The following is a 27,995-nucleotide window of genomic DNA, read 5'->3' on the forward strand; positions in this document are numbered from 1 at the left end:
TGATGACAGTAAATTATTAATAATTCATTGACTGCCCTCATACTAATATCACTTTTTTTTTAATCTTTTAAATTTCCTTTCGAAAGAAATCCTACTGCTCTAATTTAAGTACCCTCTGAGATTTTAGCTTATAAATTAGGGCAATAATAAAAGTTAATAATAGTCTAATAATTATTATAATAATACAATTATGTTAACGATTATCTGATGTTCACGTGCCATGCTGGGTAGTATGTATGAAATAAATTCAAATAACACAAAAGTTGAAATGTTTTTTAAAGAAACATATTTTCTTATATTGTAGAATCTGATTTGTCAAGCGTGAGGCTGCCTGTCCCTTTAAGAAACTCTCTGGAAATGACTGTGTGCGTCGGTGGCAGCGTGCTCTCGCGAGATGTGCCCGCGAGAGTAAACAGTCGCCATTTCTCGAAAGTAAGAAAGAGCAGAAAGTGTGGCGGACAGTTCGTTCACATCGGCAGAGAAACCAACCCCTACCAACTCTTAAATTAAACACCGTATCTAAGCTCTCAGTTACCGACTTTCTTCCCTGACTGCTGTACAATAGATGTGATATTTCAGCCGGAGTTTATGAGGGCGGTGAGTAAGTGAGTGAACGAGGCCTGACAGTACAAACACATGACTAACGTTATATCCTGACTAGACTACAAACTCACTGTTGTTGACCACTCTCACAGGGGCACAGCTGCAGAAAAACAGCCCTCCCCTGAAAAATGATCATTGAAAACCTCGATGCCTTGAAGACATGGCTCTCGAAGACTCTTGAACCCATGTAAGTGATGCACTCTGCATTAAAATGAGCCTCGCACATTGATGCTGTATATTTTTTTCATATTTAAATCTTCCTGAATGTCAGTGGGTTCAGTTTTATGCGACTTAAACTATAACTGACAAATCCATTGACTCTCTTTTTGTATATTAGTTTGAAGCAGTTAACACAAGAATGTAGTGGTATTAACTATATGCTTGAATCTGGTTTTCTTAGTAGTTATGAGTTCCTAGCAGTTGAGTCTATTGTACTACAGATTATTTAACGTTAAATTTGCTGTAAAGATGTTGTAGGTTGTCATATCAAGGACAGAACTGCATACACTCTCAATATCAGCTAAAAATGATTTAAGTGAAACCTCTTAACTGAAGTATATGTATCTGTCCCGCAGATGTGATGCTGACCCTTCTGCTCTTGCGAAATATGTGGTTGCCTTGGTGAAGAAAGACAAATCCGAGAAGGAGTTGAAAGCACTATGCATTGACCAGTTGGATGTATTCCTTCAGAAAGGTGCAATCCAATATAATGTTTTGAAGATATAAGTGGCTTTTGCTAAAACCAGGGGAAGAACCCTAACTAGTTGGATCATATCAAGCTGGTTGTTGTTAATAATTTTCGGAGGTTACTTTGATATCATTCGGCTGACAGCTGCTTCAATTCCATGACACATATTTCTATGTTTAAATTGCTGCATTGTCCGAACCAAACTGTTGATTTTGTTTTCAGAGACACAGATATTTGTGGATAAACTTTTTGAAGCTGTGAATGCAAAGAGTTACCTACCTCAACCAGAGCATCTGACTTCCACAAGCAGAACCGAACCTCACCAGCGCACTGAGAAAGATGAATCAAAGAGAGAGGAGGTAAAAAAATTACAAAACGTCCTTAAATGATTTGTTTACACTACCAGTTAAAAGTTTGGGGTCAGTAAGATTTGTTTACTTTTGAAAGAAATTCATTAAGGATGCGTCAAATTGATCAAAAGTGACAGTGAAGTTCTGAACTTTCAAAGAATCCTGAAAAATGTATCACGGTTTCCACAAAAATATGAAGCAGATGATGATCAGAAAGTGTTTCTTGAGCAGCAAATCATCATATTAGTATGATTTCCGAAGGGTCATGTGACACTGAAGACTGGAGTGATGACATTTTAATATATTTTCAAATAGAAAGCAGTTATTTATGATACTTCACAGTTTTACTGTATTTCTGATCGAATAAAAGGGGGATCAACTTTCAAAAACATAAAAGCTTACCTACCCCAAACTTTTAAAGTTTTATTTTGACATTTTTCCTTAAATGTCTGTTTTCTAATGTGTTTGATGGTTCTGATTATTTTTCGAGAAGCTCAGCCGAGATGAGGATCGAGAAAAGAAATTCACCCGGAGAATAAACCACAGTCCTCCGTCGAGCTCCAGGTACAGCCGTGACAGCAGGTGAGACTAACATTATAAAAATGTAACTTTCCCAAAATGCCTAACACACACACACACACACACATATTAAGCTGCCTTGTTTACTAACCTCATCTGTATTTTCTGTTCTATTTTAAATGAATGTACAGGAGAATAGATGAGCGCAAGAAAGATGACCGCACCAGGAAACGAGAGTATGACCGTAACCCACCCAGAAGGGACTCTTACCGAGAACGCTACAACCGCAGAAGAGAACGCAGTCGCAGTTTCACTCGGAGTCGCAGTCGCAGCTGGAGTAAGGACCGCACTCGAGACCGAGAAAGAGATCGGGATCGAGACCGGGACCGCAGCAGATCGCGAACTCGCTCACGGACTCGCACCAGGAGCAGAAGCAGAGGTGTGTGACGGCACTTTACTTTGGTGGTGTAAGGGGTACACATTCAAAGACACAGAACCAGATATAAAGAATGAAGACCCGGAGTCAGACTTATAAAAAATGAAAGAAGTTTTACTGAATAGAGTTTGCATTTTCATCAGCAGAAGTCAGCTTCAAGACTCTACCATTTCCAAGGTCTGAGCTGCATCTTACACGTTGATTCTCATTGGCTAAGAAATAGAAAAACACAGTTATTTTCCACACATATACAGATAGACGAAGCATATCTACAGTGATGATGCATCTGACACTCAGAGGCACATCATGACCTTCCAGGTCACAGATTTGGGTTGCTGGGCGCTAGTATGTCCTGAACAACTCCTCAGTCAATCTCCAATAATGGCAGTGGTTCCTTAACCTGCAACCAAGAAGACTAACCCTAAACTTAAGTCTAACTGGAGTAAGACTTTAACAGATAAATGGTGCCTTAAATTATTGGCTTCAATGACTCCTTTATGTTTTAACACTCAAACACAAACCAAATCTCTATTTCCCTATTATTTTCACTGTTACGGCATTCACATAGGACAAATAAGAGCTACCATCAAGGCTGGAGAGAGTCTGAGCTACTTATTATCAGTTAAGTGTACCAAAACATTCACTTGTTTGGGATAAAAACAGATATTTGCTCCCCAGAAAGGAAATATACTAGAAAGAAAACATTTTAATACAACAATTAAAGTTAAATATAACAACGCTCAATATAGTTTGACCATCTGTACCGAGAAGGATCATATGTGTTGGATGTGTGTTCACGATGCCTTTAGGATCCATAAACCTTTTTCCTGATACCAGAGACGTATATATATATAAATGCATGCTGATGTAATTATTATTATGGATAGTGTGGATATATTAAGTGATAATGAATATACTTTATAAAAGAAATACATGAACTCTCAAAAGGATATATATATATATATATATATGCTGAATGCTGAATATATATATATATATATACCCCTTTAGTGGTGATATTTATTGTCATTTGAATTTGTATGTGTACACTTGACATGAAATAATGCCGTCTAAAACTATTTTAAACAGACTTATATTTTGTGACTCATTTTGATGTAGACTGTGTGAACTATTTTTACTTAAACACTTTAACTAAAAGTAATTTTAGTTTGTGTTAAGTAACAATATTGTAAAAAATGTTTTTGAAAGAAGATTCTTATGTTCACCAAGGATTCATTCATTAGATTAAAATACAGTAAAAACACATATATTGTGAAATATTATAATTTCTATTGGAATATATTTAAAATGTACTATTTTCCTGTGATGAAAAAGCTGAATTTTCAGCATTATTACTCCAGTCTTCAGTGTCACATGTTATGATCATTCTAATATGATAATTTTCTGCTCAAGAAACATCTCTTCTATAATTGTTGATTACAGTTTCATATTTTTGTGAAAACTTTATCCAGGATTTTTTTTGCATAGAAATTATTTGAAATCGAATTCTTTTGTAACATAATAAAGGTCAATTTTGTTGACCATCCTTGCTGTATAAAAGTATTAATTTATTGCTGAAAACTGTACAGTACTTGCATACGATTCTCACACTACAGCACCATTAACAGTGCTTGCTTTTTTGTGCTTTTTTCATGCTCCTGTTGAATGCTCTTCTTGCCTTTCTAGAGCGAGATTCTGCAAAGGCAAAATACGACCACAGCCGTCCTGAACGTCAGGAGGGCCCGACCGCCGATGGCTACACCGCCACACCTCTCACACCCGGGACCACCACTGCTCATTTCCCAGTGCCCACCCTCAGTAGCACCATCACTGTCATCGCCCCCACACACCATGGGAACAACACCACTGAGAGCTGGTCAGAATTCCCACAGGACCTCGCGCCGTTCAGCAGGGCCGGTCCACCAAGGAAACGCTGTCGTGATTATGATGGTATAGAATCTTTAACTCCCTAAAATGAACAGCGTTCACAGACTGACCATCTTTCTTATGTAAGTAACATCCTGATTTGCTTGTCTTGACAGAGAAAGGCTTCTGTATGCGAGGAGACATGTGTCCTTTCGATCATGGAAGTGATCCAGTGGTGGTGGAGGATGTTAATCTTCCCAGCATACTACCTTTCCAGCCTCCGCCTCTTCCGGGAGTGGATGGCCCGCCTCCTCCGGGTCTGCCACCCCCTCACTCACTCCTGACTCCACCAGTGAACCTCAGACCACCTGTGCCTCCACCGGGCACCATGCCTCCCAGCCTACCACCTGTAGCAGGTGAGAAAATTTTTTTCCGGTAACACTATTTGAAGCCATTATGTAGGGCTGTCAAACGATTAATCGCGATTAATCGCTTCCAAAATAAAAGTTTGTGTTTACATAATATATATGTTTACATAATTATTTTGTATGTGTGTATATATATATACACACACAGTTTTGCAAGATGTAAACAACACTGGTCCAAAAACATTTCCTGTTTCAGTTTGTAACTTTTTTTCTTTATTTCACATCTAAAGAAAAAATCTTAAAGATGTTTGTTTAACTTTTTGATTCAGTTTTATATGTTCTGTTGGTTGTATTTTATCCCAGCTTTTATGTAGTGTTAAAAAACTGAAACAGGAAGTGCTTCTGGACCAGTTTTGTTTACATCTTGCAAAATGGTCTAATATATATATATATATATATATATATATATATACATGCATGTGTATATATATATATATATATATATATATATACATGCATGTATATATTTAAGAAAAATATATTTTTTATATATAAAATAATTATATTTCTATATAAAATAAATTATATATAAATCTATATACGGTATATGTATGAAAATATTTCTGAAATATAAACAAGCATGTGTGTGTGTTTATATATGCAAAATAATTATACACAGTGCACCTACATATATTATGTATACACAATTTTATTTTGGATGTGATTAATCGCGATTAATCGTTTGTAGTAACAAGTACTAAGTAATTTCAATGCATTAATTTGGCTCTCTAATGCATTGTATGATCTTATGAATAATTTCAACCACATTTATAATAATTTTCTATTCATTGTAGACCTTTTATAAAGTATATTTCATTAAAACACATGGCAAACAACCAATTTCAGATGTAACAAGGAATCTGCAATTATTCAAATGCATTTCATCTTTGGTTACAATAATTTATGAAAATATATAATGCATTAATTTACATTATGGATACCTTTATAATACACATAAAGGCTTTAACTATGATACTAAATTATTTGACCTGATCTAGACATTGCACTGATTCTAGACTGATCTGATTTTTTTTGCTTTTTTAATTCTCTATATCAGTGTCACTGTTTCTGAACTCCCTTAAATGCCTTCATTATAGTACTGAGTTTATTACTGGGAACGAACACATCATAATATTCGTCATTTAAATAATTCCTGCTCAAAGCATCCGCTAATAAAGTGTAGAGGCCTGGTTGAGTTAGCTAGTAGTGTGTTGAAAGTCACAGTTTGGTAAGGGGAGTGACATTTCCTAAATCCAATATAGTTGACCAATCACAACACACTGGTCCAGCCGACCAATCAGAGCACATTGTGTATTTTGGAATAAGGTGCTTCATAGAGACAGGAACTAAACAAAGCCTTACTGAAAGACTGAGAAGAGAGGTCCTGCAACAATATCAAATATGTGAAAAAAAGTTGCTTTTTGAACATTTAAGCTTGGAAACCTATTCTAGTAGACTTCTTAATGGGTCCCCTTTATTGTTGAATGTCTTTTATAAATTGTTCCTCTCTTTCAGGTCCTCCTCCTCCTCTTCCTGCCCTGCAGCCCTCTGGTATGGACGCCCCTCCGAACTCCATGACCAGCTCTGTGCCGACTATAGTCACGTCAGGGATCCGGCCTCCGATCACCCAACCTCCACCACCCCTGTTCACATCAGGTTAGTGCTCATAGATGAGTCATGTCTAATACAGTGATTGCTTGAAGGTGTTTATGTAGACCGTCATATCTTGAGCCTGAACTTATATTAACTGAGTCATATGAGGATATATGTAAATTATGACTGGTTTTGGTACAGGAAACCTTGATTAACGCTATAAGTTGATGGACAAATGGATGAGGAAAAACACAACACTGCAACGCTGTGGAATATCTCAGCATATATATCTCATATAGCCATCCGGCAGGAAATGGGTGTCATTTGTGTTTTTATAGCATTTAGCTCACAAGTTATTTATCCGGGAAGTTTGAATCTGTGAATATATTGGCAACTTTACTGAACTCCTTGAACTAAGCACGGACTGCATGTCTTTTAATTCGAACACTATGAACCGCTCCATTGTTAACGAATGGGGCTGTGTGAAACAATGGCAGCGGGATATTAAACAGGAAGTGTTTGTTCGAGCTCACAACAGGTTTTGCGAGGAAACACAAAAGATTTAAAAAATATTTTTTTCTCCCATCCCAAATTTTTCCACCACCCTGTGCCTTTAGAGGCTCCGTAGGTTTCTTCTTATAACATCAAAGTTTAAAACCGATGTGCTGCATCGATGGCTGAAAACCATCAAACATTTTTCGATGAACAGATGGTTTAAAAAAACAGCATTTATTTAAAATGGGAATTTTAATAACATTGCTGAATAAAAATCTATTCATTAAAAAAAAAAACAAATTACTGTCATCAAACGAATGGTAGTCAAGTCCCTTTCAAGGAAAGTCTGTTCACTCGGTGGCCATATTTGCAACGCCACCTGACACCCATTTCAAGCATCCAAGAACAAGTCCTATTTGAATGTGGGAATCTGAAATCTCGAACTCAAAATTAAATATTCACCATTAAATAACATGTTTCAAATCAGCAACAAAATCTTACATGAACTGTCCCATAAATGTTGTTTTTATGCTCAAATAACTGCAAAAAAGCCTTTTCAGGCTAGACCAGCGAGTGCAGTCTTAAGGGCAAGTTTCAGGTTTCTTTGGGAACCGGAGCTTTTAACGGCAGCTGTAGTGACGCAATAACTTTACCTATCAGAGAAGGCGGGACATATTCCTCCATATTGCCTGTTTTAGTTTCTCCCATTCATAAGTTATAGGAGTGAACCGTCTTTGATGGTAGTTGCCAAATAAATAAAGATGCTGATGATTGTTATTGATCTGTAGACTCATTTGAGCCAGACGTGTATAATCCTGAAGCCCCAAGCATGACCTCGCGGCCCATGTACAGACACCGAGTCAACGCTCAGCGGCCCAATCTGATTGGTCTGACCATGGGTGAGGTGGATCTGCCCCACAGAGGTAACCGTGAGCACTGGCCTCTCTGCTTAACCCGCTCTTCATCAATGTAATAAAGCTCCTATTAGATTTTCTTCCCTCTTTATGTGTATGTGTAATTCTTTCAGAGAAAATGTCAAACAACAACAGCACTCGGATAGTTTTAGAATCAGACTCCAGGAAGAGAGGAGCAGGACCGCATGATGGAGCGATTCTTGCTAAGAAACCCTGGTTTGACAAGTACGTTGTTATAAACATTATCTACATAAATAGCATAAAACTAAGATGCACATTTGTTTTGTTTTTTAGTTTCAGAATGTAAATATCAGTCCATGACTGGTGCATGCCATTTATTTAGTTAAATGTACCAATATGTTCCTCATAATTGCATTTGTTGCTGGAAATGTGTAGTGTTCTCTATAAAAATAACTCTCTCTCCAAATGCTTGAGTCCAAATCTCAAGTTTATGCATCCAACTAAAGTAATCATGATTTTTTTTTTTAGGGCTGTGCAAAAATTAATTGCGATTAATCGCATCCAAAATTAAAGTCTGTGTTTACATAATATATTTGTGTGTGCTGTATATAAATACACACACATGCATGTGTATATTTAAGAAAATGTGTTATTCATATATAAAATATTTATATTTATATAATATTGATTATGTATTTTTTATATAAACAGAATTTGAGTGCAAATAATTCTTAAATATATACATGCTGCATAGGTATTTATATAAACAAACTAACTATATACAGCACACACAATTATATTATGTAAACACAGACTTTCATTTTGGATGCGATTAATCGCAATTAATTTTTGCACATCCCTATTTTTTTTGGTGCAGTGTACATTTGTTGCATCTCTTCAGGCTGTTTCATTGTTTTATTTTGTTTTTTTGACCTGCATATATTTGTGTCCCTTTTGCTCCTCAGACCAAACTTCAACAAACCCAACCACCACGGCTTTCAAAGAAAAGTGCCCTACTCTGTAATAAACACCAAACTGGCCATCCGTCAGATTCCTCATGAGCTCAACAACATCAGCAAACTTAATGAGCATTTCAGCAAGTTTGGAACCATAGTCAATCTCCAGGTACTGTAGCTTAAATAAGCCTGTGGTGAAAAGTCAACAGTTGTTACAGGCATATCTCCTCTGTTTCAGGTGGCGTATAATAATGACCCAGAGGGGGCGCTGATCCAGTTTGCCTCCCCTGAAGAAGCCAAGCGGGCCATGCAGAGCACAGAGGCGGTACTCAACAACCGCTTCATCAGAGTACACTGGCACAGAGAGGACACAGTGGAACACGTGCACACCACGCCACATCCGGTATGAAAACCTCCAGGAAACATACTATGGCTGTGTCCGAAATCTCCACTCAAACCACTACTCCCTAACCCCTATGTAGGGGGTAGGGAGTAGAGCACTATATAGTGAGCTCACCAGCATAATAGAAACACCACTTTCGGACACTACTCGATCGTCTCTCTGCGCCTTTGATTATGTAGGGCTTGGGTTAGAAACCATCGATTGTACACTACTTTTCAAAATGCATTCTGGGATACATTGAGTGGACTATATAGGGTATAATAATCATCACTATACATTTGGACAACACTACAAAATGGCGAGCTCGCTATATAGTCCACTATATAGTGAGTAGTGGGAGATTTCGGACACAGCCTATGACTTGGAATAATCAGGTGTAATTGAACTGCTAGAACTAGTGGTCGAGCAATATCAGGGTTGATTAGTGACCAGTGCCACTAAAAATATAAATTATATATTTAACCACAATTTGAGTAATAGATACTAACATAGATTTATCTCAGATTGATTTTAGTAACACACACACTCACACGCACGTATAAATAAATACTGTAACATAAACACATACAGTGCCAGTCAAAAGTTTAAAACATTAAAGGAGTAGTTCACTTTTAAAAAAAACTTTACTCAATTTACTCACCCCCATGTCATCCAAGATGTCTGTCTTTCTTTCTTCAGTTGAAAAAAAATTAAGGTTTTTGATGAAAACATTCCAGGATTTTTCTCCATGTAATTGACTTCAATGGGAACCAAATGGTTCAAGGTCCAAAAGACAGTTTCAGTGCAAACTGCAAACTGTTTAAAGGGCTTTAAACGATTCCAGACAATGAATAAGGGTCTTATCAAGCGAAACGATCACTCATTTAATAAATAAATAACAAAGTTTAAGTTTTATAAGCTCAAATACTCGCCTTGCTCTGTTCTGTGATGCCCGTTCGTGAATCTCCTGTTCGAACTCGTTCATCAAAATGAACTAATCTTTTTCTGAATGATTCGTTTGTTTCGTTCGTTTTTGAAAGTAGGCTGCATATATTTGCAATATTATTTCAATTTAAATGAATTGGTTTCTGTATTTTAAAATGTAATTTATATAGATCAGTGCTCTAATCGGATATTGGGCACAAAAACCTTGATCTGGTCATCGCATATATATATATACATATCACAATGTTAACATATTTATCACAATTTAAATAACACATGCACAATACATGCAATCACGTCAATACAATTCATTTTTCTTTTACATAAACTTGAAAATTTGAAAACTTTTTTTCTGTAATCCTATTCTAGAATATGTTTTAGAACTAAATAATTTGTTAAACACACTAATTCAACACTGTAGTAATTGTACTTGGCTATATATTAATGGGCCATTAATTACAACCAATGCTTGCAATAATACCTCTTTCCACAACACAAAAAAACTTTTATACTCTTTGCAGTACACATGCCTTTGCTTTTTAGGGCAAATTCTTACAATATTGTCACATGATCTTAATGTGTTTGGCATGATGTTCGCCCAAAACACTCTGCAGTGATGTTTTTAATAGCAGGTTAGATGGTTCCAGCTGTAAAATCAAATGATAGAAGCCATATTTGTTATTTGTAGAGCGTTCAGTCTCCCCAGGAGCCTGCAGGGACCACACTGAAACAGTCAGTGAAAGACCGGCTCGGACCCGTACCCACAGCTCACCCTGAGCCCTCACAGGTTCCCAACGTCCCTCCGCAGGTGATTGTGTTTCTGTTCATGTGGATTTATCAGGCTGTAATGTTGTTGGATTCGCTTTGTCTTCCATGTTGTCTCAGATCTCAGCATGTCTGTTTTTCTGTTCTCTACAGAATACAACCAAAGCTTCAGTGAAGGAGCGCCTGGGCTTCGCTAAACCAGCTGGCCTCGGAGGAAAGGTTTGTTTTCGTCTAGTTTTGCATAGCCAGGGTTGTGTAGATCACATGGTTGTGTAGAATATGTTGTCACTATGTTCATTTCAAATTGTGAACCACTTGGTTTCTTTTGAGACCCTTTTAATTGTTTATATGTAATGTAAAGCTTTTATTTTAATTTCTTTACAGGTCTTTTCCACATCTACTGGCCTGACTAAGACTGTTTATAACCCTGCTGCACTGAAAGCTGGCCAGAAGGGGGTGCCATTTGGGACTAGGGTCAGCACTGAAGATGCCCTGAAAAGAAAACAGGTTTGTGTAATTGTGCTGGAAAATCGTTAGTAGCTTGTTTTTTTTTTTATGCGTGATTATGAACTCTGGTTCTGTTGTTCTCCACCAGGAGGCGCTGAAGCTTCAGCAGGACGTCAGAAAAAAGAAACAGGAGATTTTGGAGAAGCACATTCAGACTCAGAAGGTGTGTCATTAATTGTTGCCCTTTTGTCTTGTTGTGAATATGTTATATTAATTAGTGACGGCAACCAATTTTTTTTTTCTTTTCCGAGTTGAACAGTTCGGTTTTAATGATATTGATGAAGTTTTTTTTTCAGTACTTGCACGTTAAATTGATCAAAATTGAACTTTTTATTCATCAGAGAGTCATGGTTTCCACAAAAAAGGAAACTGTTTTCGTTTCAACATTGATAATTAGAAGAAATCAGAATATTAATATGATTAAGATTATTAAGACTGGAGTAATGAGGATTTGCCAGCTCAGAAATAAATTTAATTTTAAAATATATTCAAATAGAAAAGTTAACTTTTAATATTTCACAATATTACTCTTTATACTCTGCTTTTGATAAAATCAATGCAAGGCTGCGTTCAGACTGCAGGTAAATACGCCGAAAAATTTTTTCGCTCATGTGATTCAGATCTGTTTTTCTCATGACAGTGTGAACAGCACAAACCACATCTGATCTTTTGGCACTTGCATATGTGGTCCTAAATCCGATACAGGTCGGATGTTTTGCAATGCAAACGGTCACATCGGAATTCATGTGACTTTTACGTCACTCTAGAACAACATTCGTCACAATTCTCATGGGAGTCACTTCAAAGATATTGACATACCCGAAGGGTTTGGCATTAATAACTTTGACTGAGACTTGTGTGTGTGTGTCCTATTCAGCTGCTGATATCTAAGCTAGAGAAGAACAAGTCCATGAAGGTGGAGGATAAAGCTCTGATCATGCAGACCCTCACCACCCTCACCAACAGCATCACCAAACTCCAGGAGGAGATAAAAGGACTGTCCAGTGCTCACGTCCTGAAGACCACTGTCAAGAGCAAAGCCCAGGTACACACACACTCTAACAAAACATGATAATCAAGACATGAATTGTCCGGCATATGTATATCCTGATGCATGTCCGTTCGCAGGCCCAGAAGGAGCTCCTGGACACAGAGTTGGACCTTTATAAGAAAATACAGGCAGGAGAGGATACTGCCGAACTCAAGATCAAATACACTCAGCTGCAGTTAGAGGTATTTCACAAGGATCACATTCTTCACCTCACTTTTTGATTTATTTCTTGCTAAAATGTATATATTTTTCCAAGACAATATTAAATATCTTGATTCTTTTGTATTTGCTCTCAAAACATTTAAAAACGCATTACTCCTAATGAAAAAAAGACTGGTTTGGATAGAAGACCGATTGTTACATAGAACATAATTCTTTACTGCAAAATCAACACGGTTAAATTAATCTAGACTGCTTTTTTTCTCTTCTTTTTTACTAAATGAAGACTAAAGGAACAATTAAAGTCATATTTACTTGAAGGCATCACTGTACCAAATGTACCAAAAAGTGCAATCTTTCTACAAAAAGTGGTTGTTGTAATACCAAAGCAAATCTTTAATGAACAAAAAATTCCCTGAAGAGCAAAGAACCACATCACACATTAAATAGAACAAGTAGCAGGTTTATTAGATTGCAAGATTTAATTCACACATCTATTTTGACTTATAATATCAGAATTTTTATTTAGTCTCATTGCAATGGTTATGGTTATCACTGCATTTTTCAAATTCAATTTTACATTTATATATGGATGTCAATCCATAAATTTGCAGTGTGTTAGCTAGTAGCTTGAGAAATAAAGATGTATTCAAATTCTGATTGGGTTGTAAAGAAAACTCCCTGGTTTTGGTTTATTTCTTACTCATTCTCAGACCGTCCACCAGGTGGCACTACAGTGCTACTTAAAGTCTATAAGCTTTTGTTAGATCTTTTTTTATATATTCAGGCGGCCAAAAGGGGGCTTTTGACCTCAGGACGTGGGAGGGGGGCCCACTCCAGGGGTCGGGGGTCCATGAGGAGCCGCGGCCGAGGGATTCGAGGGCGCGGGAGAGGAGCTCCAAATCACGCTGTGGTGGATCATCGACCCAAAGCTTTAGAGATCAGCGGTTTCACTGAGGCGGATCGAGTCGACCTGCTGCCGCACTTCGCAGTGAGTAACTTTAAAGGGTGTATTACATCAACACTGCTTATGAGAGACGTCTTCGACTCAAAACCACTTTTCCCACTAACCTCCAGCAATATGGGGAGATTGAAGATTGCCAGATGGAGGATTCTAGTCTTAGTGCCATCATTACGTACAAAAGCCGTGCAGAGGCTGAACAGGTACTGACATATTCACATGTGTGCATATACATGAACGCCTTCATCTGGACTCTAAACTTCAACTCTGTTCCTCAGGCGGCCATCCACGGTATTCGGTTAAATAATCAGGAGCTGCGTTTGGCCTGGCACAAGCCCCCGGCTTCCCTCAACACAACAGACCTGGATGAGGCTGAACCTGAGGATGAGGAGGTACGCCCTTCATCACTGTTCACTTGAAGTGTATTTGGTCTAGTCTTTTTTTGTAGCTGTTTGTATTTCTTTTATTAGGAAAGTAATGAAACTGTATGTATTACAAGTTGCAACACAATCGTTTTTGCATAAAAATTAAGCTAAATTGATTCATTAAGAATGTTTTTAAATGTAATAGTTGTATTCATCAAGGATGCATTTAATTCAGCAAAAGTGATGAAGACATTTACAATGTAACGGACATTTCAAATAAATAGCATGCATCACAGTTTCTACTAAGTATGAAGCAGCATTACTGTTTTCCACATGATAATAATCAGAAATGTGTCTTGAGTATCAAATCAGCATTTAGAATGATTTCTGAAGTGTCATGTGACACTTATGAATTTTCAGCATCATTATTTCAGTCAATTACATGCTATAAAAATATTTTACAGTATACCCCCCCCCCCATTTTTGGATTGTTCAATAGCTTAAATACTTATCATACTGAAAGGTTCTTTTTCTTAATTTTGTTGTTGTTTGGAACTTATTAGTCACAACCAAAATATCAGATTATGTATTACAAATGCAATCATCAGTGCATGTACATTTTTATCTAAGATAACTATTTTTTATAAAATACTCTAAATTCTAATTGGATGAGCCACATTTACAATATAAATACACACACATGCATGTATATTTAAGAAAAAAATTGTATTTATATATAAAATATTTATATTTATATTAGGGCTGTGCAAAAATTTATTGCGATTAATCGCATCCATAATAAAAGTTTACGTAATATATTTTTGTGTGCTGTATATAATTATTTTGTATATATAAATACACACACATGCATGTATATATTTAAGAAAATTTGTTATTCATATATAAAATATTTATATTTATATAATATAGATTATGTATGTGTGCATATATATATATATATATATATATATATACAGAATTTAAGCGCAAATAATTCTTAAATATATATATATATATGCATGCATAGGTATTTATATATACAAAATAATTATATACAGCACACACAAAAATATTATGTAAACAGACTTTTATTTTGGATGCGATTAATCGCAATTAATTTTTGCACAGCCCTAATTTATATATAATATAAATTATATATAAATCTATATACAGTATATACATGAAAATATTTCTTAAATATATACAGTACAAGCATGTGTGTGTATTTATTTATATATATGAAATAATTATACACAGTGCACCCACATATATTATGTAAACACAACCTTTTATTTTGGATGCGATTAATCACGATTAATCGTTTGACAGCCCTAGTTTTTACTGATTGGATAGCTTGATTTGTTAAAACCGTTCTATTCACACTTGGCCGCATAAGTAATATAAATCCGAACTTCATTTTCCGCGCCATATGCAAATTTTAGTACACGTCAACGAAAGCAACAGACATGAGCTGCATTTTATTTATCATCAGCTAATTTCAAGATCAAAGAGCGCAATAGGAGAGAGAGCGGCATCAGCACTGGTAAGATCAACTAGTCTCACTACTTTTAACGAAGATGATTGTGTGTTGAGCGTCTGCGACTTCATTTGCGGCAGTTTGTTCGTTGGCTTGGTGAAGAGATGCTCAGCTACTCATTTGCACTGATGCATGTTCCAGCAGCACTGTCATATCTGGCTAAAACATGTCATACAGCCTATAAACACGCTCTCACACGTTTATTTTTGTAACATTTTTGGGGGGAGGAAAATTTACATGCGCGGTTTCAACAACCAGATGCATTTACACTCGTCCAGTTTCGTCTGGAATAGGGATGGGCAACGATTAATCGCATCCAAAATAAAAGTTTGTGTTTACATAATATATGTTTGTGTAGTGTGTATAATTAATTTGTATATATAAATACCCACACATGCATGTATATATTTAAGAAATATGTGCATGTATATATTTTATACATATTTATTCACAATTAATATTATATAAAAATATAAATATTTGATATATTAACACATTTTTCTTAAATATATACATGCATGTGTGGGTATTTATATATACAAATTAATTATACACACAACACACATATATTATGTAAACACAAACTTTTATTTTGGATGCGATTAATCGCTGCCCATCGCTAGTCTGGAATGCATCTCTAAAGCGGTTCGGAGGGCATTTACACCTGGTCTTCTCGCGATCTGATAGCTATCCGATCAGAGAAAACGCATGAAGTGACCAGGTGTAAAAAGGCCTTAAATAGCCAATACATGTCATGCACACCTGTGACCACACAATATTAGAATTATTTTCCATTGTGTAAAGTTGTGATGTTTATTATCAACTGTAAACGTCTTTGTATTGCCTACAACTTGCTTTAATAAAACAGGACACGAGCCACTCTGTATATTTTTGTATTACTCCTTGATTCATTGTTATTGAGTGTAAATAACAGTTCTGATTACATAGAACTCGCATATAGAGGGTATTAACTAGCGCTGTCAAACGATTAATCAAGTCCAAAATAAAAGTTTGTGTTTGCATAATATATGTGGGTGCACTGTGTATAATTATTTTATATATATAAATACACACACATGCTTGTATATATTTAGGAAATATTTTCATGTATATAGATTTATATATAATTTATATTACATATAAATAATGTGTTTTTTTTCGTAAATATACATGCATGTGTGTGTATTTAAATATATACAAAATAATTATACACAGTGCACCCACTTATATTATGTAAACACAAACTTTAATTTTGGATCCGATTAATCGTTTGACAGCCCTAGTATGTACCCATGATGTAAGCACATCTCTACCGTCACATGGTATATAACGTCACTTAGGCGAGCAATTTGTGACTGACCACCTGGAAAGGTTTCGTCATTGAGCATGCATTTGGTTCTGAGTGTGTTTTCTGATTGGTTCCAGTTCCCAGAGGATTCGCTCGTGGACGATTCCCTGCTGCAGGACGATGATGAAGAGGAAGACGATAACGAGTCGCGCTCATGGCGCAGATGAAGATGAAGTCTTCTGTCCGGTCCTGCTGCAGTGCACCACTCTTGAGTTCTGTTTTTGAAATGGTTGTTTTTAAAATTATAATTTACATTTTTATTTGACTTATCAAACCCGAGCAGCACATGGAGATCATCCGTCAAACGGCTGTGAATTTGAATAACCGAGTTGTGAAATTTCATGAGTAATTAGTTTTTTCACCCTCATCGATTGTTTTGTATCGTGTCAACATTGACTAACTTCTGCTCTTATTTTTGTTTTTTTATGGTCAGTATGTTGACCCAAATTTCTTTTGAACACTTCTGAAAATGTTACAGTTTGAAAGTAATAATGGAGAATGTTTCAATTTCAAAGACCACAGTAGAGCATTTTTTTGAAGCTTTGTTATGAAATATGTTGTACGCTTTCCTTAGTATAATCAGCCTGATGAGGATGTAGCTTTTGTGTACATATTTTATGTATGGATTTTAATGGTTTGAGTGAATTCTTTGCTTCTGAATTCATCACCTGAGTTTCATTTTGAAATGTACAAAAAAATAAAGAACTGAAATGGTCTAGAAAAAATAACAGCTGTAAAAAAAAAGAAAAAAAAAAGAAAAAATATTGAGAGCTCTGCTGCAAAAGCAGCATTGAGAACAAAAAAAATAAATCTGAACAGCTGAATAAAGACCATTTCAACCCCCCCACCCCCAAATCTTCACAAAAAGAGCAAATTTCCTAAATTCGTCATGCACTACAGTACCTGCAGGTATGTAGCAGCAACAATGAACAGCAAAGTGAGGTAAGCAAAATGATTTCACAAAGTCTTTATTTTTTGTTGACTAACTGTAACTGTTGTGCATTTCTGCCCATTAGGCCATGTGTGATGATATAGCAATACAATTATTACTGTTATGAATGAAGGTTGCATTACATCGGATCACCGAAGCATAACATATCGGTATGGATTTCGTTGCATTCTTGATGGTCTCTCTCTAGTTTTTGGACGTTTCATTGTCAACTTATAATAAAATTGCCCACCTATTTTCCCACAGGGACACTAAAACCTGTTTTTACAATATTTGTTGACCCTTGACGCCATCGCACCATCTTGGTTACTTGTATCCGGCGCCCCCTACAACCTCCGAGCATCACATTTGCATAGTGGAGAACGAATTACCCAATCAGAGCTGTGGCAGTCGGTGATGTGGCTCTCCCACCTTGGTGCCTGTCATGGAAACTCAGCTAATTGTGAAGAATTGGATTTGCACTTGGAGTGTGCCGTGAAGCTCGGCTTCACCCCCACCAACTAAACCTCGGCCCGGCCCAGCAAGGGGGCCCTTAAGTGGACCCGATCCCCCTCCTACACGACCTCATGCTGCAATCTTCTCCCAATCTTCCCTCCGTCCACGGCCGGGACCTGATCTCACCATCGCACGGGCCTAAAGTGAGTGTGTGTGTGTGTGTGTCCCATTCCTCCCCTAGTTAAAAGTTGACCTTTGACCTCTATACCAGTGTAATATAACATTTTAATAAGCTTTGTTGGGTCAGTTAGTGTGTCGTTACTATGGAGATTTTCACGGTGTGAGGGATGTAAATCGCGATTCTTAAATAGAGCCATTTAATCTGAGGGACTCCCGCAGCCCGACTAGTCTGTAATGAAGTGATGTATTTGTTAAACTGGGACTCATCGTGAGCTGCGAGTCCGTGAGGCGAATGTGTTTCCGGCGGGATAAACCACGTAATGTGTTTACCACAGAAAACGTGGGCTAACGAGTTTAGAGCGTGTCGGAGAGCTTCAGCTAACGCGTTTACATTGGCCGTGTCATTTGTAAAGACTCTTTAATCTGTAATTTGTGTCAGTAAGATAAATGGGTTTATTTCTTAACCGGTGAAGCAAATGATGTGTTGGAATTGAAAATAAGGTGGGAAGTTGGCGTCGAGCCCTATATTGTTAGTCTCCATCTTGCATATTTAGGTCATTAAAGGGATAGTTCACCCAAAAATGAAAGTTTGTTGTTCCATACTTGATCACTAAAGATATAATGAATGTCGGTATTTTAAAGGACAGTTGACCAATATTCATTGACTTCCAAATAAGAAACTCATGCAGGTTTGAAACAACTTGAGTAAGTGATGCATTTCATTTTTGGGTGAACTATCCCTTTAATGTGTGCGAAATCATAACTTGTCCTGTTTATGTGAATTTACATATAACCCACATTCAGCTCTGAAGTCTCATTTATTGGTTTGTTTCATTAAAATGTGCTCGTCTTTATGGTCTGCGCTGGGTGACGGTGGCCAACCTCTCTCGTACCCTCTTGCTAGCGCTGAGAAAAAGTCTTTAATATTTTATGTGATCACGAGCCTCTATAAGCAAATTTCAGTCCCCAGCAAGTTCAGCCAAAACATGATTAATTTAGTGTTTATCCCCGACATCCTTTAAGAAAAACAAAACCCCCTCGGCCAGACGTGCAGAGCTCAGTTTGAGACTAAATCTCGATCTCTACATCATAATACAGGCCTGAGGAGAAATCCATGTGGCTGCATTTTCTTGTTTGGATAGCTGAGAAACTGGAAGACTGGGTTTCATGCCACTGGGCGGCAGTCGGTATATAGACAAAACAAATGCCACTGCTTGCAAGAATGTATAATTTATTTTTTCTTTTGGTAAAATGATATAGTAAAGCAAGATGAATGGTAGACAGTAGTACTAGCTGCCATATGCAACCATGACATCACTGATTGGACAAATTTAAAATGCTTTTATGTAAACCAACCAGTGTAACTGACAAAACAAAGTATACTTAAACCTTTAAAGGGTTACTTTGTTCCAAAGTCACAAGACTTTTGATCTTTCAAGATTTTTTTTTTTATATTGAGGGTGAGTTAATAATTACAATAATTTTCTTTTTGGGGTGAACTAGCCTTTTAAGTCAACAGTTGACTTAAACAAAACAGTTGCAGTGTTGTTCTCTGTGTTAATTTTGGACTTTGAGCGTAAAAAATTTCTACCAGCAATGCAGTAAACTATATATGATGTCACTCTCTGGCTCCAACATGACATCATGACTTTTGCGTAAACATACACGTCACTTTCAAGTCAAGTGGTGTGTTATCTATACTAGTGATGGGCAACGATTAATCACATCCAAAATAAAAGTTTGTGTTTACATAATATATGTGTGTGTAGTGTGTATAATTAATTTGTATATATAAATACCTACACATGCATGTATGTATTTAAGAAATTTGTGCATGTATATATTTTATATATATTTATTCACAATTAATATTATATATAAATATAATTATTTGATATATTAATAACACATTTTTCTTAAATATATATACATGCATGTGTGGGTGTATATATATATATATATATATATACAAAATAATTATACACAGTAAACACACATATATTATGTAAACACAAACTTTTATTTTGGATGCGATTAATCATGATTAATCGCTGCCCATCCCTAATCTATACGCATTTTGAGTGTGTCTACGCCGTTAAATGTCCGAGTGATTCCACGTGTATGTACATGCCGTTAAATGTCCGAGCGAAACGAAGCAAAATGTAGATCTACATCTGGGGAGCGAATTATTATTATTATTATTTTTCTTCCTAGGATGGTAGGGGAAGGCTCGTAAATGTTATTAATGTTATTAATTTATATATACTGTAATGTAACGTTCAGTCAACCGCGGTTATGCGTGTTGATTGCAAGCCAAAAATGGAAAACACGAATTGGCGTCATACACACACCATTTCATGAGATTAGTCTGAGGGCTCCTGTATGTAATAATAAATCACAAATTATTTGCGTTCAAAATCGATGATTGCTTTCAAAATCTGAAACATTCCTTCCACACCAAACTCAGCTTTAAAGTTTGTGTGATTGCTCTTAAATAAAGGTGTCCTTAATGTTAGTGTAATTATACGATTACAGTAAAGAAAATGGCAGCTGTGGTTGGCAAAAATATGGTAGCAACATTTTAGGATTCACATAAAAAAAAATCGTATTTCATTTATTGATAAAGTTAATATACCAACTTGTACTAATATCGGTTTTGTACCTTTAATACACATCACTAAATACTTTTAGTGGTTGTCAAGGTCACATGATTCATTAACGTGAACAAGTAGCTTTTCCACAAGCCAAGAACGTAAATGCTAATATATAAAAGGTGCACAGTGTCATTCATGCAAACCACTTAAACCAATTTTTACTGTTGCATCTTTGCAATATTTTACCGTTAAAATTACAATCATTTTTTACAGTGGCATGTTCCTACTATAAGATTAGGATTAGTTGCTTGCAGTTATGTAAAATTACTGTAATGTGACAAGGACACTAAACTAAAGTATTACCACTTGTAGGCTTTCAAATTGACTAAAAGTTAAATCTATGATGTATAGACTCACTGTATATTGGTTTGCATATTCTCATTATATGAATTCACACACACTTTTTGTATGCCACAGAATGCTAACTATGCAAGAGCGTTTCAGGTGTCCTGCATTTGCATGCATAGTAGTAGTAGTAGTAGTAGAGCATCAGTTTTTGACTCCAAGGCCCCCGTATGACCAAGACAATATTCAGAGGTCCTCCTACACAAGTTAGCATGTGCTTCTGTTGTATTAAAAAACAAAACAATTTCACATTGTGCATTCTTATTTTTAGCATTTAACTAAGATCAATACAACTAAAATTAAATATTTAAAGTAAATTATTCAAATGAAGCTGAGGCCCCCTAGTGGGACCATGGTAAAGTCATTTAAGATGAATTAATTGCAATTTATTTTACAGAAGTGTAAGGAATATCATCAACACAGCGCTAGTTATGACAGATTACTGTAGTTGTGGTTTGCGCTTGCTTGTCTTATTTTTGGGTGAGTTGTCAGAGTCTCTCCATCTGTCTCACTCTGTGGCGTCGGTAAAGGTGCTGACAGAAGCTTTGGCTGTTTGAACTTTACAGTGGCCTTGTCATGCAGACAACTGCCCTCAGCTGAACCACAAATCCCAGATTCCCCAGCAACATGGCAAAATTAGCTCCATAAATCAGAGGGGCTTCTGGGAATAGGCCCCGTGTTGCCAGGGGCAATGGATCATCCCAGATACTGGTGTCAGGGGTGCGTGAGTCTCTGCCACAGGACACGAGACCGCGGGCAGATCCAGCCGTCGCCTGTGTTAAAAATACTCCAGTGAAGTCGAAGAGATGTCTGTCAGTGTAAATATTCACACATGCGTTCATGCAAAACCTTTTTATTTATTATAACTTATTAAATCTGTTCAGTAGAGTAGATGTTGGACTGTTGTTGTCATTATGGCTGCATTTGCAATAGATCGACACTTTTTTTTTTCTCTCTAATTATTTTATTGATCTCTGAATGGCAGTTGTGCACAAAAGTTTACGTACCCCTTTCAGAATCTGCAAAATGTTAATATTTTTTACAAAATAAGAGGCATCATAAAAATTGCATGTTATGTACTGTCCTAAAAAATGTATTTCACATCACAAATAATTCACATAGTCCATAAGATAAATGTAATAAATTGATAAAAATGGCCAGTTTAAAAAGTTTACTTACCCTTGATTTGTTAGGTGTGTTGTTACTTGGATGATCCTCTACTTTGTGTGTGTTTGTTGTTCATGAGTCTTTTGTACATCCTGCCCAATATTCTTCAGAAATCCATGACCAGGGTAGACATTTAACTTATTTTGCCTTCTGGGAAATGTGTAACTATCTTCTGTAGCTTCTGTTCTAAATGAAAAAAAGGCCTTTAAACAAAATAAGAAAAAATGTGTTCAATCTTGTTCATGAGTTTTCACACACAATCATGTTTCCTTCTGGAGCATCAGTGAATGTTTGCAGCTTGTATATGTAAACATGTATTATGTGAAAAACCTTATTCAGGACAGTACTAAATAAGAAATGACATGACAGTTTTATGTTGCCTCTTATTTTGTGAAAATTAACTTTATGGAGATTCAACAAGAGTGTAATACGAAACATTCTGGCTAAAGCTCCATAATATGAGTAACATGTTTTCCTGCTCATTGCACAATACTCTGTGATACAATTCATCATTATTGCATCTTATTTCATTGTAATTATTATGTAATAACATCAAACCTTTTGAACTAAACCTTTGCAGTTGATTTAGCTATTTTGCTGCTTTTATCCAATAAATATATATAAATACACAGACACACCAATATATATAAATACACACATGCACACACACACACACACATATATATATATATATATATGAGCCCGTTCTCATCCCAAAGCGCCATATAGGATGCTTTTGCAAAAGCGTAAATATCCAACGCACATGGCACCCTTTAACGTGAAATGAGACGCAAATATATTTGGGCAGAAGGCGCCCCCTAGTGGTCTAACCCTTACCATACACCATACCTAAACTTAACCATAACCGAAGCGTCTCATTAGACGTTAAAGGGTGCCATGTGCGTTGGATATTTACGCTTTTGCAAAAGCGTTGTATATGGCGCTTTGGGATGAGAATGCGTTGTGTGTGTATATATATATATATATATATATATATATATATATATATATATATATATATATATATACATACACACACACACACACACACACATATATATATATATATATATATATATATATATATATATATATATAACACTTTATTTTACTTTATTATAAATGTATATATATAAATACACACACACACACATATATATATATATATATATATATATATATATATACACACACACACACACACACATATATATATATATATGCATTATGCATACACACACATACTGTATATATACTTGTTGATTATCCCTACAGTATATGTGTACTTCACTCCAAGACTGTCTTGTGTGTTGTGCAGTTAATGTAAACCCAATGATGTATTGACATTCTGATTTGCACAGATGTGACAGGCTGTAACGAAGGTTAAAGATGTCAATTTAATTATGGGTCAAAGGTCACATTACATTACAAACACATTCTCGAGCCAAGATGACAGATTAGAATGATCTCATCTCATTTAGGTTCCTTATGTGCCTTACCATGCATGGAAGATAAAGAATGTGTAGTGATGTTGGTGAAATACATATGTTTTTTAAGAGTATTTTTAATTGGATCCTGAAAGTTAAACCGATGGGACTTGAATCCTCTCTCAAGAACTTTTCTTAAAGCAATTAAATAATTATCCTGGTTATTGCTGCAAGTTTTCAATCACTTGCTTTGATTCCTTAGCCTGTTTTTGTCTGGATGCTATCTGCAAAAATAATTGGCCTCTGTTAAAGATCTCTGACCTTCTGTTGTTATAACGGTCAGTACGGCGCTGTTCAAAGGATCAATCCTGCTGCACTTCGCTGTTTTAAACTCCGAGTGGAAATAAAGAGACTGCATCAGGACCCCAGGGGCTATTCAACATCCCCCTTCCACCCCCAAACACTGCTATCTGTAAATTAGCTGACTTTGTGACCCTGCCTGTAATTGCATTAGTTTATCAATGTAGCACACAATTTATTATCTGGAGCAATAACAGCACACAGGACTGGTCTCAGTACTCACCTCACACAGTAATTAGAGAGGAAGGATTTCAGAAAACATGCTCTAATGCTTGTGTTGCTGGCATACAGACCTGTGAGCAACATGGATCCAGGTGCCATTATTATTATACAAATATTGTATCATCTGTTGGTTTTACTTCAGTTAGCCTAATAGCTGGTTTGATTTGCATTGAAAGATGATCTTATGGAAAGTACCCCATGCCGATCTCTAGGCGTGGTGGAAGGTGTGTGATGATGTGGGGATATTTTAATTCCAAAGGCCAAGGGAACTTTATCAGGATGCATATTATCTTGGATCCATGAAATAACTGGCTTTTAAAAATCAAAATCTGCCTGACTCTATGGGAATTTAACATCGGGGGGCCCTTATTTTAAGGAAAAACATTTATTTATTTATGATACATTATTCATTCACAAAGAAAATTGGTGTCCTTAAAGGTTGGAGTTTTCCTCATTTTTCTAATTAAGGCATTAAGATCAATATCCAAAAGATGATTTTTTTATTCCTCCTTTTAGGCAACTTTAGCATGGGTGCCAAAACTTATTCACACCACTGTAAGGTCTAACATGGGCAAATACCACACACATTTTCTTATTAAGATAGATAAATCGATTTGTTTGTGTCCATAATCATTAGTTCCATACTTTAGAGATGTAGCATGGTCAACATAGTTTTTCCCTGAATAACAGAGTTCCTAGATTTTATTTTTACTTAGTTCATATTACTTTTATGGAGTTCATATTAATTTTAAGATTATACTGAAACAATAACAGTGCTTACTATATTTTGGGAGACACAATGTAAGAAGCATTAATGCATCATGGAGACAATATACTGTATATCTGGCAGATCATAATGATCAAATTATGGTAACCAGGTAACTAATCATTTTTAAATGTTTAAATTTCCAGTCTAGTCCTTTCCATTACGCATTTATTTGAAGAGTATTATGAACTAGAGCTAAATAATTGAAACTGAATCAATTCCAACCAAACTCAATGGTTATAACATGTCGGATTCTGTTAAGAATTGAATCATTATCAGATGAAATATTTAGTCAAAAGTTCTTGCAAAAGTATTAGAATACATGTATAGTCTTTCATTTATGTGGAACCTGATACAAATGAGGATCAGCTCAGTCCCTGTACCATATATACACCATATATTTATGATATCCATCTCAGATGCTTCATCATGACTTTCTGATCATGAGTGGAATGACCTTTATCACTCTTTGTAAATGATCATGATTTCTTTGACTGCTCACGGGTGCATATTTACTCATCTGTTCAGATCCGCCGCATGGAGATTCAATCTTTTCGTCTCCTGTCCCTGTTATGCGCACCTTCAAGCTGTTTAATTAAAGCATGTATTATTAATCCGACTATATTGGAGTCGTTTTTCCCGTGCCTGCGCAGATATGACTGCTACATTACGGGTAAATTGTTTTGCAGTAATTCCCATTTAATGTTTCTCTCATAATCAGTGGCGTTAGTGCAGCGAGAGGAGAGCCAGGACAGGGGAGGCCGTCGCTGTAGCGCACCGTTTGATGTGCCAATCGCATATTTGGGGCCTGTAATTAGGTCTGTTTTACAAGTCAAATGCAGCGCCGATGACAGTCGCAAAATATGAGCTTAATAAAAAGTGCCAGCTGAGACGATGCTTCCCCCGTCCTCGTCTTTTTCTCTGTCTCTCGCGCTCGGAAATATCAGTGTAAAGTCAGCTCAAGGCCAGTAATGATTCTTTCTGACTTCACAGTTGTTCATTCTAATATACGGCCGACCATATCTCGCAGATATTAGGATTATCAGACCTCAACGCTCGTATATCTAGACGGGCCGGAAGCCATATTGGTACCAGACATTTGATTACTTGATTACTATACATTTATTCTAACTGAATGGAAATTGGTTTGATACAGTTTGAGTGATTAGTTAGTTGATAGCCGTTCTTAAAGGAGTAGTTCACTTTTGAGAGAACTTTTGCTGATGATTTACTCACCCCCATGTCATCCAAGATGTCCATGTCTTTCTTTCTTCAGTCGAAAAGAAATGAAGGTTTTTGATGAAAACATTCCAGCATTTTTCTCCATATAATGGACTTCAATGGGAACCAAACGGTTCAAGGTCCAAAAGACAGTTTCAGTGCAAACTGTTCAAAGGGCTTTAAACGATTCCAGACGATGAATAAGGGTCTTATCAAGCGAAACGATCGCTTATTTAATAAAAAAATAACAAAGTTTAAGTTTTATAAGCTCAAATGGTCGCCTTGCTCTGTTCTGTGATTCGAAGGGTTCGAACTCGTTCATCAAAATGAACAAATCTTTTTCCAAGTCATTTGGTTCATTCAACGAACGAAACTAACGAATTGACTTGGAAAAGTGAACTACTCCTTAACTGTTCAAAAGTTCACCAGGTCTCCTTTAAGGACCATAAGAATGTTTGTTATGGGCCATTCCTGTTTTGTATTACCTTTCAACTCTTCAACATTTTGTTTGTGTTGTAATTTAAGTGGACGCATTTCCGTAAAAAAAGTTTCAAACTCAAACATGTGTTTATTTATACAATAAGAAGAGCAGGATGGACATAAAGAGCCATTACAAGTTAATGATATATTATAATAATAAATCTTTTGAAATATTGATAGTATGATTTTGGTTTGTAATATTTTATCAAACAGGATAATGCAAACATGACAATTGATCCATTGATAATACTTAACTGATGTCACTTCCTGTTGGATGATGTCATTATGGAACTGGCTCTTGATAGTTAAAGGGATTTTACAACCGTTCAGCTCATGCAGAAAACAATGATAAACATCAATTTCTGAATATAAGATTTATTTTTATATTTTTGTAAAAATAACTAAAAGGTTCAAATAAAAAATAAAATACTTTATTTGGTATATTTTCATAATTCTTAAAAAGCAATGAAGTTTGTTTTAAAATATTAATGCATCATAACTTTTATGTTGAAAACAAAATATATGTCTCATTTTAGAAACATTCAATCAATATCTACAGAAAATGCTAAAAAATAATTTGACATAAATATAAAAAATTAATTTCTAAGAACACATCACATGCATTTTGAAACTGAAGATTTTTCCTTTTTTATAATTTCAGGCATCCCGTTCATCATTGGCACTGGATTGTTTGCAGCATCACTTCCTGTCTTCGTCATTTTGGTCGCTTTAATCCTGTTGAAAGATCAAATTAAAGAATATTTTTAAAGAGATTCAGCTCACTGTACTCTCAAAAGTGTGTGGTCGTCAGTAAGTTTCAGAAAGAAGTCTCTTCTGTTCACTAAGGCTGCAGTTATTTGATTTTATAAAATAAAACAGTAAAAGCAGTATAGGCTAATATTTTAAGATAATATATTAGCAATTAAAAATAACTGTTTATTTGAATATAATTTAAAATTT

General features: G+C 35.9%; 1 protein-coding gene and 1 long non-coding RNA gene across 6 annotated transcripts in view; one reads left to right on the forward strand and one right to left on the reverse strand.

Moving 5' to 3' along the window:
• The first annotated feature begins 396 nt into the window (after positions 1–396).
• rbm26 (RNA binding motif protein 26) lies at positions 397–27,808 on the forward strand. Of its 5 annotated transcripts, none has more exons than XM_089133756.1 (26): positions 398–597; positions 696–790; positions 1,179–1,297; positions 1,514–1,650; positions 2,135–2,223; positions 2,352–2,599; positions 4,283–4,546; positions 4,639–4,878; positions 6,406–6,546; positions 7,767–7,901; positions 8,006–8,117; positions 8,819–8,978; positions 9,048–9,212; positions 10,825–10,944; positions 11,055–11,120; positions 11,286–11,408; positions 11,497–11,571; positions 12,286–12,453; positions 12,537–12,641; positions 13,406–13,609; positions 13,696–13,782; positions 13,858–13,971; positions 15,437–15,487; positions 16,907–17,930; positions 18,025–18,416; positions 27,697–27,808. In XM_089133756.1, the coding sequence occupies exons 2-24, from the start codon at positions 732–734 to the stop codon at positions 16,994–16,996; spliced, it is 3,072 nt and encodes a 1,023-aa protein (XP_088989882.1). In that variant the 5' UTR covers positions 398–597; positions 696–731; the 3' UTR covers positions 16,997–17,930; positions 18,025–18,416; positions 27,697–27,808. The 5 variants fall into 5 exon arrangements, with proteins under 5 accessions (XP_088989881.1, XP_088989880.1, XP_088989882.1 ...); XM_039648783.2 differs by lacking the exon at positions 15,437–15,487 and having other exon boundaries at positions 16,907–17,771; positions 17,846–17,930; XM_039648782.2 differs by lacking the exon at positions 15,437–15,487.
• Positions 27,111–27,995, reverse strand: part of LOC120491557 (uncharacterized) — a 177,714-nt gene continuing 176,829 nt past the window's right edge. Inside the window, exon 9 of the long non-coding RNA XR_016169433.1 lies at positions 27,111–27,770. This is a non-coding gene — a long non-coding RNA (uncharacterized LOC120491557). The remainder of the gene's footprint in view (positions 27,771–27,995) is intronic.

Source organism: Pimephales promelas, chromosome 8 (genome assembly GCF_988280905.1).
Source record: "Pimephales promelas chromosome 8, fPimPro1.hap1.1, whole genome shotgun sequence".
Taxonomy (NCBI): Eukaryota; Metazoa; Chordata; class Actinopteri; order Cypriniformes; family Leuciscidae; genus Pimephales; species Pimephales promelas.

Excerpts from the sequence above, each read along its gene's own strand:
- rbm26 (XM_089133755.1), top strand. The coding sequence starts at position 732 with ATGATCATTGAAAACCTCGATGCCTTGAAGACATGGCTCTCGAAGACT. Across the intron at positions 2,224-2,351 it reads AGGTACAGCCGTGACAGCAG|GAGAATAGATGAGCGCAAGA; the intron begins GTGAGACTAACA and ends ATGAATGTACAG. Across the intron at positions 4,547-4,638 it reads ACGCTGTCGTGATTATGATG|AGAAAGGCTTCTGTATGCGA; the intron begins GTATAGAATCTT and ends TTGTCTTGACAG.